Here is a 14,386-nt window from a genome sequence, read left to right as displayed (position 1 = left end):
TTTTAGCATTTGCTTTTGGCTGCTTGCGATTTACCATCTGTAAAGTTTGGGCCTGAAGTAGTTGACAGAAGTATTTCATTCTTCTCTGGTATGTTCAATGTATGCTGTTAATATCTTGCATTTATTGGACCTGGAAGTAGTAATTTAAGTGTCTCCAAAACAAGTTTTGTGGGCAAATAAATCTATCGTGGCAGCCTGTAAATAGCATTTTGGAAAGTTGGTGCTTTTGGCAAGACCAAAGAGATGATTCATTTCTTATGTGGGAATCTTTAATGCCATTTTAAAACAGCCAGCAGAACTAAACAGCAAACTCTTTTCACTTGCTGGAGGAAACATATCTAAACTTATAAACTGCTTTAAATAAAAAGTAAGTGATATTCCCCTCTTTTGAAAGACAGTAATGTGCTTGCTATTTTTTAAGGGATGTGAATTTATTTTTCAGATTGTTAGAATATCTACAAAAGTGATCTTTTATTCTCTTTCTTCTAAAGGCCAGCCCCATTCTGGTTTGCTGCAGTCAGGAGTAATCAGCTGCTATGTCATGTACCTCACTTTCTCAGCACTATCCAGCAAGCCCCCAGAAACCAGTAAGTGCTTCACGTAAATCCCTTCAGACAAACCACGTGTTAAAATCAAGGAGGCCTTTAGGAAAGCTTAGCACTGAGGAATGTAGGAGTGCTGGTTTTTATCTGCTCTGCCCTGTACAAAAGAAACTGTAGATAATACATTTGGGCAGCGTTTCAGAGACTGTAAATGCTCTCCCTGTATTGTCAATGCTTTGGTCCAGGGGAGCATAACTGAGAGTTTTTGGATTGCATCTGTTGCATGAGAGTCATTCTGGTTTGTTTTCTATTGATAAATTTCCCAGAGTCCTGGAGTCCATTGATGTGGCAAGTGCTTGTGCTCATATAATAGGATGTAACTAAATATGCAATATCTTTGGTGATGTGATAGGAAAAAAGTTGGGACAGAGGCTCTTAAGTACCTCTACATGAGGTCAGGTCATCACAGAATCACACAGAATCACAGAATTGTAGGGGTTGGAAGGGACCTCCAGAGATCATCGAGTCCAACCCCCCTGCCAAAGCAGGTTCCCTACAGCAGGTCGCACAGGTAGGCATCCAGGCAGGTCTTGAACGTCTCCAGAGAAGGAGACTCCACCACCTCCCTGGGCAGCCTGTTCCAGTGCTCCGTCACCTCACTGTAAAGAAGTTCTTGCGCATGTTTGTGCGGAACTTCCTATGCTGCAGTTTCCAGCCATTTCCCCTTGTCCTGTCTCCACTCACCACTGAAAACAGTCTGGCCTCGCCATTCTGCCCCCCACACCTTAGATATTTATAGACCTGGATCAGGTCCCCTCTCAGTCTTCTCTTCCCAAGGCTGAACAGACCCAGTTCACTCAGCCTTTCCTCATAGGAGAGATGCTCCAGGCCCTTCACCATCTTCGTGGCCCTCGGCTGGACTCTTTCCAAGAGATCCTTGTCTTTTTTGTACTGGGGAGCCCAGAACTGGACGCAGTACTCCAGATGAGGCCTCACCAGGGCAGAGTAGAGGGGGAGGATCACCTCCCTCGACCTGCTGGACACGCTCTTTTTAATGCACCCCAGTAAGCCATTGGCCTTTTTGGCTACAAGGGCACACTGCTGGCTCATGGCCAACCTGTCGTCCACCAGGACACCCAGGTCCCTCTCCGCAGAGCTCCCCTCCAGCAGCTCATCCCCCAACCTGTACCGGTGCATGGAATTATTCCTCCCCACATGCAAGACTCTACACTTGCTTTTGTTAAACCTCATCCGGTTTTTTTCTGCCCAGCTCTCCAGCCTATCCAGGTCTTGCTGAATGGCAACACAGCCTTCAGGCGTGTCAGCCAATCCTCCCAACTTCGTATCATCGGCAAACTTGCTGAGGGTGGCCATTATCCCCTCATCAAGGTCATTGATGAAGATGTTGAACAAGACCGGACCCAGCACAGACCCCTGAGGAACACCGCTGGTTACAGGCCTCCAACCGGACTCTGCACCACCAACAACGACCCTCTGCGCTCTGCCAGTCAGCCAGTTCTCAACCCACCTCACTGTCCACTCATCTATCCCACACTTGCTCAGCTTTGTTATAAGGATGTCGTGGGGGACAGTATCAAATGTCTTGCTGAAATCAAGGTAGACTACATCCACTGCTCTCCCCCCATCCACCCAGCCAGAGACAACATCATAGAAGGCTACCAGGTTGGTCAAGCACGACCTCCCCCTGGTGAACCCGTGCTGACTACTCCTGATAACTTCCTTTTCTTCCACTTGTCTGGAGATGACATCTAGCACAAGCTGTTCCATCACCTTTCCAGGGACAGAGGTGAGGCTGACTGGCCTATAATTGCCTGCATCTTCCTTCTTGCCCTTTTTGAAGACCGGAGTGACATTGGCTATCTTCCAGTCTTCAGGCACCTCCCCCGTCCTCCAAGACTTCTCAAAGATGACAGAAAGCGGTTCAGCAACCACCTCTGCCAGCTCCCTCAGCACCCGTGGATGAATCCCATCAGGTCCCATGGATTTGTGAACATTGGTGTTGCCTAGGCGCTCCCGGACCACCTCTTCCCTGACAGAAGGGAGGTCTTCCATTCCCCAGATCCTCTCACTCACCTCCAGGGTCTCAGATTCCCGAGGGGGAGCTTTTTCACTGAAGACAGAAGCAAAGAAGGCATTCAGTATCTCCGCCTTCTCAGCATCCCCCGTTACCAGCACACCCCCGTCACTTAGCAGGGGAGCCACATTCTCCCTAGTCTTCCTTTTACTGTTAATGTACTTGAAAAAACCTTTTTTATTATCCTTTATCCCCTTTGCCAGATTTAATTCCAGGCGGGCTTTAGCCTTCCTTGTCGCATCCCTGCAGACCCTGACAACATTCCTGTATTCTTCCCAAGTAGTCAGACCCTTTTTCCACATTTCATGGGCTTTCTTCTTTCCTTTGAGTTTGTGCACGAGCTCCTTGCTCATCCACACAGGTCTCCTGCCACCCTTTCCCGATTTCTTCCTCACAGGGACACACCGATCCTGAGCTTGGAAGAAGAGCTGCTTAAATGCCCACCAGCTCTCACAGGCCCCCTTGTCTTCCAACACCCTAGCCCATGAGACAGCTCCAAGTAGGTCCCGGAAGAGATCGAAGTCGGCTCTCCTGAAGTCCAGGATAGCAATCCTACTTTTTGCTTTACTTCTTCCACTCAGGATCTTGAACTCCACCATCTCATGGTCACTGCAACCCAAGCTGCCCCCGACCTTTACTTCCCTGACAAGCCCTTCTCTATTAGTGAGAATAAGGTCCAGCAGTACCCCTCTCCTCGTCGGTTCCTCAACCACCTGCATCAGGAAGTTGTCTTCAACACATTGCAGGAACCGTCTGGACCGCGCGTGCCTGGCCACATTGCTTTTCCAGCAAATATCTGGATAATTGGAGTCCCCCATAAGCACCAGTGCCTGGGATCGTGACGCTGCTTCCCATTGTTTGTGTAAGGCCTCATCAACGTCCTCCTCCTGACTGGGGGGCCTGTAGCACACACCCACAACGGTGTCAGCCATACCAGCCCGCCCCTTGATTCTTACCCACAAGCTCTCCACTGCTACACCACTCTCCCCCAGGTGGAGTTCAATACATTCAAGCTGCTCTCTTACATAAAGAGCAACTCCACCACCCCGCCTCGCCGGCCGATCTTTCCTAAAGAGCACATAGCCCTCCATGACAACATTCCAGTCATGCGAGCTGTCCCACCACGTCTCTGTGATCGCAATGAGATCATAGCCATGTGACCGCACGCAGATCTCCAACTCTTCCTGTTTATTTCCCATACTGCGCGCATTGGTGTATAGACACTTCAGGGAGGCAGCATTCCCCTGCCACACTCCATCCCTTCGAACTCCACCCTCGTCACCCATCAAGTTCAATATTGAACTTTGAACTACCTGAACCTCAGCAGTCCTCATTTTGTCCCCTTCCCCCTTCTTACCTAGTTTAAAGACCTTTCAATGAGGCCCGCCAGCTCCTGGGCTAGGATCCTTTTACCCCTTGCAGACAGTTGAGCTCCATCTGCAGCCGTCATGCCAGGAGCTGAGTAAATTGCCCCATGGTCAAAAAAACCAAAGTTCTTCTGCCTGCACCAGCCTCTAAGCCATTTATTGATGAGGAGGGCTTTTTTGATCCTCTCAGAGTCCTTCCCCGCCACTGAAGGGATAGAAGAGAAGACTGCCTGCACTCCCGCACCATCCAGTACCCTCCCCAGACCCTTGAAGTCATTTTTGATTGCCCTTAGGCTTCTCTTGGCAGCATCATCACTGCCAACCTGAACTACCAATAAGGGGTAGTAGTCAGACGGGCGAATAAGCCCAGGCAACTTTCTAGAGATGTCCCTGACCCGTGCCCCAGGGAGGCAGCACACTTCCCTCCGGGTGGGGTCAGGACGACATATCGGGCCCTCAGTTCCTTTTAGAAGGGAGTCTCCTACAACTGTCACCCTCCTTTCTTTACCAGAAGAGGCGGTCTTCAAGCGTGGAGCCGACCGCCTCTCCTTAGCAAAGCTCAGAGGCTGTTCCACCACCTTGTTCTCAGCCTCCTCACCCTCCAGTTCCAGGGTTTCAAACCTATTACTCAGGGGCACCTGAGGAACCAAGGTAGGTTGGGGAGGGCGCCACCTGCGTCGCTGAGGTGGGACATGCTGCCATTCCTCTTCTCCTCCCAAGTCAGCTCTCTCGGTTTTAGTACAATAAGGCAGAGAGTCCACTACAGGCTGGGGGTTGCAATCTCTGCTTGTTTCTCGCAGAGAGTTACACCACCAGTCTATTTCCCTCTCGCAGTCCCTAATGGATCTTAACCGCTCCACCTCCTCCCTAAGCTCTACAACAAGGCTGAGCAGCTCATCCAACTGTTCGCACCTCATGCAGGTGGCATCCCTCCCATCGTCCCCCGGCAGCAGCAGACTCAGGCACTCCCTGCAGCCAGAGACTTGAACCGCTGCAGTTCTGGGCAGTCCCTCTGTCTGGGTCGCCACAGACTTGTTGGAGCATGCCCAACGTCTGGTAGAGACTATGTTTGAACTTACAGTCACTGGGTCAGCGAGTGGGAGAGCAGTCACCTGAGCAAGGACAAGAACAATTACGTGCCCTGCCACAAGGCAGCTGCATCAGCTCAACCCCAAAGTTTACTAGATCCACACCAGTTTATAGGTGCCTTGCACCCAAGTGGCTTTGTTCTATTTTGCTGTGCTGGCGATCGGAGTGGATCCTTTGTTTCTCTTAGAATTATTACAGCAGACAGCCTTTGCTATCCAATTGAACAAAAACTTGAGTATTGTTCATCTTTGATTTTGAAAAGAAACATTCTGAGTAAAGACCTGGTGTTATGCCATAGTTGTTTGAAGTCATGCTGTTCTTCAGCTGAGTTCCTGTAGTCTACCATTCTAACTATGTCCCTTATGCTGCAAAAACATAGCAAGACTTTACAATGAATCAAGGAGACAATGTATAGCCTTGTTTAAACAAGGCCTCATAGCTTGCACAAGCAGATAAATCTAGGAAGGAACACAAACCATAGGAACATGAGGTTCCAAGAAGATAAGTAGAGTTTCTGTTTGCAACTCAGTGAAGGATCCTCTGAAGTGATAAGGAGATGCTGTTTAGAGCAGGGTGAAGGGTCCAGTGAAGATAAGCAGAGTTGTTGTTTGCTCAACTCAGTGGGGAGGGTCCCGTGAAGATAAGGAGGCAGGGTTGCTGTTGTGACACAATGCAGCCTCCCTAAAAGTTACAAGTTCCCAGTGAGGAAGGCTTTGTGAGGATGACTAATAGCCTTCATCCAACGACCATCAGATGTGGCCCAGAGATCCTCGTCACATTTTAGGTGCGTGCTCAGAAGGGTGGGACAACATGGTAAAAAGTTATTTTAAATTCAGTGCATATGTAACCAATTTCTCTGAAATGCAATGAATATGTATGTATTCACTGTGCCTATAAATGTGTAGCTGCCTCTTTCCTTGCTGGGCATGTTTGGTGGATCCCTCATGCACTCAGCGCTGTATTAAAGGAATTCCTGCTTGACATAACTCATGGCATGTCAAATTACTGTTGGATTTCTCAGCATCACCATGCTCTTCTCAACCTGTTTCCTCTTCCCATTTAACAATTAGAATCACCTGTTTGGATGGGTAATATTCTTTTCATTTACACAAGACTTGTCTGGATCCAGATCATTAATGAAAAAAAACACTATTATTGCTCAGCGTTTAATACTGAAAAGCTAAAGCAGTGATAGCTAGAACCTCAGTGGCAGAAATGAGGAGTTTTACAGTCACTTGCCCAGAGGGAAAATGAAAGAGAGGGGAAGAATCTCTCGCACTAGTGTAGACACAAGCACATAACACAAACATATTCCAGAGCTAAGAACAAAAACCAGACTATTTTGGTGGAAGATGTATTTAATAATGTAAGCAGTGTTTTTGAAAGAGTATAGAAATTGGGTTAGATGTCATCTGAATTACTCATAACATTTGACACTGTCCTAGAAAAGAAAGGGAAGAAAGTGATGTATGATATTAAATCATTAGTTTTGTTTTATCTCATGCTTGTGACAATCAGAGCTTTTAGCAGTTTAAGGAATGAGTGCTCTGATTCTTCTGGTACGCATTGCAAGTGTGGTTATTATATTTGGCAGTTTGTATCAGGCATGCTCTTTCAGACTCCCTGAATCAGATGTTTCTCATTGTGTTCATCCCAGTCTTTGTCAAACTAACTCTCGTAATGGCTTGTGCAGCTTTTGCATTGGCACATGCTGGAGCTGACACTTGCTAAGATGTCCTGTACCACATCACTCAGATTTGCCATACACTGATTTAATGCTGACACATTCATTGAGCAGGGGCCTGCAATTCAGCCATAGTGCAAACCAGACCTGAAGAAAATGTACACCACAAATACTTGTTTGCAACATACAGCATGGTTGCAGATGTCAGAAGTAAAAGACAAACAAAAGGAAATGTCCATTGAACTTCTGTTTATCACAGCCTTTGATTTTGGTGCCAAACTGAGCTAGAAGGCATGCCAAACAGTAATCTACCTTGTTGCTGCAACCATGATGGATGCAGGTGGGGGATTCTGCACATCTCTTGCCAACATATTCCCTAAAGGTTGTCTTCCCTTCCTTGCTCCTGGTGTGGTTTTGTTCCTGTCATCTGCTGATAATGATCTTATGCAGCCCTACATGGAACCAGGTCAGGGAACTGACTTTTGAGTTTATTTTTAACCTGCATGTAGCCTTTGCTGCGTTTTGCCCTCTGGCCTTCCAAATAGTTCTGCTGCCGCACTGGAGAAGGAAAGGGGAGATGGGAACACAGTTTGCTTGGAAGGGCATTGGCACGAAATCTCTTGAGATAAGATGCAGCTGTGATCAGATGCTTTTAGGGTTATGCTGCAGACTGTTGCTATGCTTTGACTCAAAGTAGGTGTTGAAAATATCCAAATAATTTATCAGGACAGTATCTCTGATAAAGCAGATTTTATTTGCAGTTGCAATGGCAGGCCTCCTGCCAGCAGGAGAGCACACAGAAAACAGCGTTACATCTTTTATCCCCCATTGCCTGACGCTGATCTCCTTCTCCCCTGGTTCCTCATTGGCTGAGTACTGTAGGTTCACACTCTTTTGCGATGCTTCACTAATCTTACAAATACCAAGTAGACACCAATCCTTGCCTCCCAGACACAAATATCTTAATTGGTTAAATGCCTTCTAACAATTGCTTTCTTAACAAACAGCTGGTGATAACTTTCAGATGCCTGCTTTACAAGATAAACATAAACATAACCTCCTAATTGTTTAATTGCCCCCTAGCATTTGTGCCCTTTACCCTAGGTCATTGTTCTGGTCATCCGTCTGTCCTTGCATAGAGATAAGCTCAGAAGGAGGACAGAGGGGAATATCTTGATGCCTGCCTGTCACATTTCAACTTCTCATGGAGTGAGGCAGTCTGGCCTTGTGTAGAGGCCCTAGCTTCTCTGATGTTTGTTAAATCTGCTTTTCTTTTGCTGGGAGCTTCTTATCCTCACAGAACAACTCTACAATATGTTTTCTAATCCCTAACACTATACCCACATTGTTTGGAACATTTAACAACTATTGCAATTTTGCAAGAAAGAGTTAATCACATAATTCAGTTATAATGTTTCTAAAACATGCTGTTAATACATACGGTGTTTCTATTTCTTAGATCAACTATTTCTAAGGATAAGTTACAGAATAAAAATACATTGTGTTCTACTTCTTCAAATCAATTGCCCTTTTTAATATATAATGCAGAAACAACATTCCATTCCCATGGTAGGTAGTTTATTTCATTTCAGGAACCTAAAAGTAGTATTTGCAAACATTACATCTCTTTTTCTCTACATATTTGAGACCAGACTGTTACTTTTTTCACCAACTGTGAGTTTTGTAGTTATCCTCAGGGCACTCTTGCATATGCAAAAAATTATGATCTGAGATGCATACTATCTTGGTTTTGTATGGCTTCGTAGTCTTGGGTGAAGTGTTGGGAAACTTCCAGCTTCTTATTTCAGCAGTCTGTTGCCTTGTTTGTCAGCTTGAGTGAATAAGCTTTATTACCCTACAAAATTGTATTTTTTTGTTCTGGAACACTGATCTGTAAGGTTAGGTTTGCAGAATTTATTCAGTATTATTTTTCTGAAAGGTAGAAGGATGCAACTGAGTTGTATCTACTCATTATCAGAAGTTTAAAAAAAAAAAAAAAAAAAAAAGTTTCCTGAAAAACTATGTGCAGAAGAGTACTTTGAAGTGAAGTGAGCATTGGTAACTGTGGTTTTCATGTTATTTTTGTTTTATGAAGTCCTGGATGAAAACAATCAGAACATCACGATATGTGTGCCTGAATTTAGCCAAGGACTACATGGAGATGAAAACCTGGTTACAGGCCTGGGTACTACCATTCTCTTTGGCTGCATTTTATATTCCTGGTAAGTCTTGGAGTTTACATTTGCTATAAATGCAGTGCTGTCTATCTAATGATGGCTTATAGCAGTCCTCAAGCAAAGTAATAGCAAGAAATAGAAATTTGATGGAAGGTTCCTGTTCCCTTAATTTTAAAAAAGCCCAGCAACTATTGAAACAACCATATTTCATTAAAATTGAATAGAACAATTTAAATTTGAAGGTGGAGGGGAAAAGTTTACGCTGTCCATGAAGGTGATCAGTCTCAAGGTGCTTTGATTCTGTATTTACTGTTCTGTAGGGATAAATCCATGCAGATGTGTCTGTCTAAGAAAGCTGTCTGAAATTTCTGTAATAACCTGGCAGATGCTATCACTGTTCTTCTGGTGTTTTTGGAGTAAATAAATAAACAAACACATGAGGGTTTAGGGCTTCTTTTGAACAACTTGTGAGCATAGGACTACTCTCAGCATTTGTCAGCAATGTCTTTTCTGAAATCTGTCCCTACCTGTAGTGTTGTGATGCTCACCTGGAATTATTGCGGCTTGCATCAATAAATTAAATCATAGACCAAGGGAGAAGGCAGTTGCTGATAATAAAGACATAATGTGTTACTGTTATGACTGTGAGTTGCCAGGAAACAGCACTGCCTGTCTGTTGTAAGCTTCTGAGCAGTTTTTGCTTCTGAGTCCAGAGTTTGTGTACTGAAACTCTAATAATTCTAAAGTGAATACGAGAGGCATTCTGAAGAAGTAGCACAGCAAATCCTCCGTCATCAAATATGAATATTTGCCTATTTAATCCTGATATCAAACATGTGGGTTTGTACTTTGGATCTAGTTTTCATGGAACAGCATTTTCCAGTGCATCAGGAGGGTGTTTAGGGAGTAACTTTCAGGTAGCCAACCTGCTGGGGAAATGCACCATGATTTGGGAAGATGAGGGCTGCCAAGTAGAATTCAAAGGGAATTCTGACCTATTGCTTATGGCAGATGAGTGCATGCGGAGCAGTTAGCACCCTTTTCTTTGTGGAAAGTTTGATTTATGATCCTGAGAGGGGAAGGCTGGCTGGATAAGAAATATTTCTTACAAAACTAGAAGAGATTTTCCCCAGACGATTACTGTCATGCAAGAAAGTAATTTTTAGTGACCGGAATAGTGACAAGCAGTTGGTGATCTGCTCTGAAAGCTGACTGCTGCCAGTGACAGGTTTCTTTACTGGCAAAGCCTGTAGAGAAGCATTTTATGAACGCTGAGCCCAAGCAATGGCTGTGAAATTAATATAGAAACATTAGTTGAGCACAGCAAGGAAGATCTTGTCTAAAATGCAAATCGGAGTGCTGAGCTGTTTGCTGCTGTCTGCAGGTGATGAATTCACCCCCTTTCAGGAGTGACCTACTTTCAAGCTTGTGATTCATTCATAGTTGGCCTGTGGCCATCTGTAGGCTGGTTTATGCTTGTGCAGAATAAACTTTTCACATGCTTTGCACTTGTGTTTCCTGTGGTGAAAAATCACCCTTGTAGGCTTCTGCAGAAAGTTCTTACTCTGTCTTCTTTTGCTCTTAGTTTGACCTCAACAACACGTGCAAGTTCTGAGACATTGAGAGGAATATATGCAGCACCTGAAACTGAAGTGAGTTCCTGCTTCGACTGCACAGATTTCATTGTGTGCTTTTCCTGCTGTTGTTTTCATGGCTAACTAACCTGTAATTCGGTAAAAAAAAAAAAAAAAAAGAGTGCTTGTAGCACACATGTTGCTTGCCTGTGGATCTGTATGAATATATGTCTGCTCTGACCCTTCTGCAGCTGTTACAGGTCCCTTGGCAGTGCCTTTAAGTAGTAAAAATGTAAAATGTAAAAATGTAAGTAGTAAAATGCTCTTGCATTTTAGCTGTTTGCATAGCATTGTGAAGACTTCCTGTAAATCTTCTGCTCCTCACAAGCTTGTTTTCTCATTAAAAGACAAAGTCTGCTGGGCACTAAGAAACTGAAGACATTCCTGGACATTATTAATCCTGATTGCTTTTGTTGTGCACATGAACTTTGATTAAATAATGAAAAACAGAGGTGCAAAGCTCAAAGCATGTATGAGAATCCAGAAATGCAGATGGTATTTGCAGCACCTGGATGTGAGAAAGCAAAATATGGTTAGCTTTAGGAGTGTGTCAGGTGCTAGAGAAGTTTCTCTTTACCTCTGAAAAAGCCATGACTTTGTAGCAGCACAGCGTGGCTGTGGGGCTGACATGTGCTCTGCTGCAGGGGAAGCACAAGCTGCTGGATGCAGCCCATCAACTGGGAAGGCTCAGCTTTTGCACAGCAGCAGTTGCCAACATAGTTATTTCTGCACCATTTGGTTTTAAAGAGCAGTACAAGAACCACTGAACATAAATGTAAAGAAATGACTGGCAGAGAGCAACTAATTGCATTGATTGTTTTGTCTGTAATAAAGGTCCTTTGTCTTTCCAACCATGAATATAAACATAGCTTTACAGTTGCTAGTGGTATACAGGAAGCCTTTCAGTGTCCATGCTGAAGACAGCTGAGTGTTTGGAAGGGCTAGTTGTACGTGTGCCAGCGTTGCTATTAGCATCACTGTGTGTGTGCAAGGACTTAAGTTCTGACAAATGAAACTCATTAAAAGGTTTGAGGGAATGGAGGATTTTCTTCAGAATCTTAATACAGCCAAAGGGAAACTCAAGCTAAAGGCTTGGTGTAACAATGGAAAAAGCCCATTAATTTGTTGAGATACAGAATAAGAGTTTTCCTTAAACTCTTGACCAGTCCCTTAAGAATGAGCTTTTTGACTTCTCATGAATTTATGAACCCAATGAGTATATGTAATCACAGGTAGAGTGAAAGCTGTAATTTTTTTCCATTGGAAACTCTGAAGGCTTGACGCATTCCAGAAGTTACATGCTATCTTTATCAGACCACAACAAAATTAAATCCTAGAGAGGAATTTTATTAGAAAGAATAAGGTAGGTGAATGCAGTACACAGCACTGAGCTGTACTGTGGTCTTATGCAAAAAGTGCACCTAGTTGTATGTTCATTGTTCTCTCCGCACCATTTTTTCATTTACATGAACTCTCGACACAGGGAGTGTCTGACCCTTCAGTAGACAATTTCAGCTTTCCTTTTTCCATCACTTAAAAAAATGTTCTTTTCAATGAAGCAACAACTTTCTCCTTGTACTCAGTCTAGATCCATTTCAGCAAATTTTTTTGAAGATAAGTACATTCGCATTTCTGTTATTCCCAGTGCCTGCAGCAGTTTTGCAAGTTCATTTTATCTTCATTTCAGTGAAGAATTTATTTGAATGACACTTAGATGTGAGTCTTAAGTGTCTTTCTGAATCCTTAATGTGCCACCACATTAGCTTTTCCACCATTTTGTCATAGTTTACGGTGTAATGCTGCCAATACTTGATCTTGAATTATATAGAAGAGATTGGTTCCTAAAGATGGATTTGTTTGCTCCCAGCTCTTTCCAAGTAGGTTTTTCCAAAGCTTAGAAGCTGCTCTTACAAACAATTTGGCAAATCTTAATTGCAGTTTCGTGCTGGTTGGAAAAACAAGCCAGATTTTTCTAAATTAGTGCCGATAACTTGGACATAGCAAGGCCTTCTTCACCAGTTGTTCTGCTTCTTTGCTTGCACAGGCTCACACCTTTGCTGTTGTTTATTCCACAGGTGGCTCGTTGCTGCTTTTGCTGCGTGCTTGATGGAGATGGTAATTACATTTTCACTGCAAAATTTACCCAGCCTAGTGGCTTTCAGATCAAAAAAAGAAAGTTAAAGGCACAAGCATAGAAAGTTTGTTGTATCCTTGGTTTGTATCATGTCAAAGTGAAACAACTGAAGTATTCAGCCTTAGACTAAGGAGGAAAGTAGCACATATATCAATACTGTCTTCAAACAACAGGCTAGTTAATAATTCCTTAACAAATGACTTGATAATGAAACAGAAAGAACATGGGTGTGACTGACTGTGGGATTTTTGGATTAGCAGCACCACAGAGACTCTGGTTCAGGAGGAGTTCAGGAAGGGTGTGCTCTGTTTGCAGAACATGAAGGGACATCAACCTGGACTTGCCAGGAGAATATCCTACAAGTAGACCCAGACACTAAATAAATAAGCCAGACACTCAAAAAAATGGCAAGCCAGTACCAATGTACCAGCAACCTGATACAGGGCAGCCTTTCAGTGACACTCCCATTTTTTTTTTTACTGAATGCTTAGGCCCATGCCCTGAGGGCAGGAAAATGCTCTGTCTCCTGGTTTGCAGAATCGCACTAGACATCTTGTTCTGTTTTTCATGAATCTAGCCACTATTTTCAGTTCTCATTAAATTTGCTGAAGTTTTCTTGCTTTTTGTCTCTTACAGCTAATGCTGAGGAGCGTGTTGAAAAAAGGGGCGGCCAGACCGTGATTTATGATGAAAAGAAAAGCACAGTGTACAGCTATACCTTCTTCCACTTTGTTTTCTTCCTGGCTTCGCTCTACGTAATGATGACAGTAACTCATTGGTTCCAGTAAGTGCATTTCTTTTAGAGCCAAGAAACTAATGCCTCTGTGCACTGAGAGGAGAGATCTGAGTGGCAGTGCCTGCTGCTAGTGCATCTCCTCTCATAAAGTAGGAGGCTGCAAGAGAGGGCTCACGTCTTTCCTGGGGTATTTTTGAGTGAGTTCCTGCTCTGCAAATAACTGCTTTCCCCTGTGGCTGTGTTAACCTAGTTGCAGTGTATGACCCACCTGGAGAAACAGAGGCTACTACAATTTTCACAAACAGTGAGTTTATTGCTTTTTTTTTTTTTCCTTCTCTTTAACAGCTATGAAAGTGCCCAGATTGAGAAATTCTTCACTGGAACCTGGTCCATCTTCTGGATTAAGATGGTCTCCTGTTGGTTTTGTGTCTTTCTCTATTTATGGACTCTTGTTGCTCCACTGTGTTGCCCAACCAGAGAGTTCTCAGTGTGAACACTCAAAAAAGCTGAGTGTTTTATCTTTTTTTTTTTTTTTTTTCCTGTTACAAATAAAGTTCAGTGATCACTTTGTAATGAGGAAACACCCATTGCCTCATTATCATAATATGCCAGATAGTAACTTTTTAGCTAGATTAAAATAATTGAAAACTTTTTTTTAACCATTTTGAAATTGTAAGGAAGTATTGCCCAAAGGGATGATTTTTTTCCAAAACTTTTTAAGACTGATGTGCGTAGTGCAAAGAACATGGTTGTTTCATGAACAGAAAGAAGTGAAATGCTTTTAGAATAACTGACAATCTTTCTCTGACCTTATTGGCAAGAAAATAAAAACAAATAATGGTGCAGATATCAAACATTTACAGAAGATACATCTTCTAGCAGAACACATTCCTTTTTATACTGTATTATTAACCATGTCTTTTGCAAT

The 14,386-nt window shown here is 43.5% G+C and overlaps 1 protein-coding gene across 1 annotated transcript in view; it reads left to right on the top strand.

Annotated features, from left to right (window-relative positions):
- The window catches only part of SERINC5 (serine incorporator 5), a gene marked incomplete at both ends in the record, with an annotated part of 41,603 nt that extends 27,652 nt beyond the window's left edge, over positions 1–13,951 (top strand). Inside the window, 6 exons of the mRNA XM_079548281.1 lie at positions 492–587; positions 8,873–8,999; positions 10,540–10,606; positions 12,664–12,703; positions 13,359–13,506; positions 13,804–13,951. Of these exons, the coding sequence (XP_079404407.1) occupies positions 492–587; positions 8,873–8,999; positions 10,540–10,606; positions 12,664–12,703; positions 13,359–13,506; positions 13,804–13,951 (626 nt within the window). The remainder of the gene's footprint in view (positions 1–491; positions 588–8,872; positions 9,000–10,539; positions 10,607–12,663; positions 12,704–13,358; positions 13,507–13,803) is intronic.
- Between the last annotated feature and the right edge of the window lie 435 nt (positions 13,952–14,386).

This window comes from Tetrao urogallus (genome assembly GCF_951394365.1).
Source record: "Tetrao urogallus genome assembly, chromosome: Z".
NCBI lineage: Eukaryota > Metazoa > Chordata > Aves > Galliformes > Phasianidae > Tetrao > Tetrao urogallus.
Note: the sequence above shows the minus strand (reverse complement) of the source record. Positions and strands in the feature narration are given on the sequence as shown.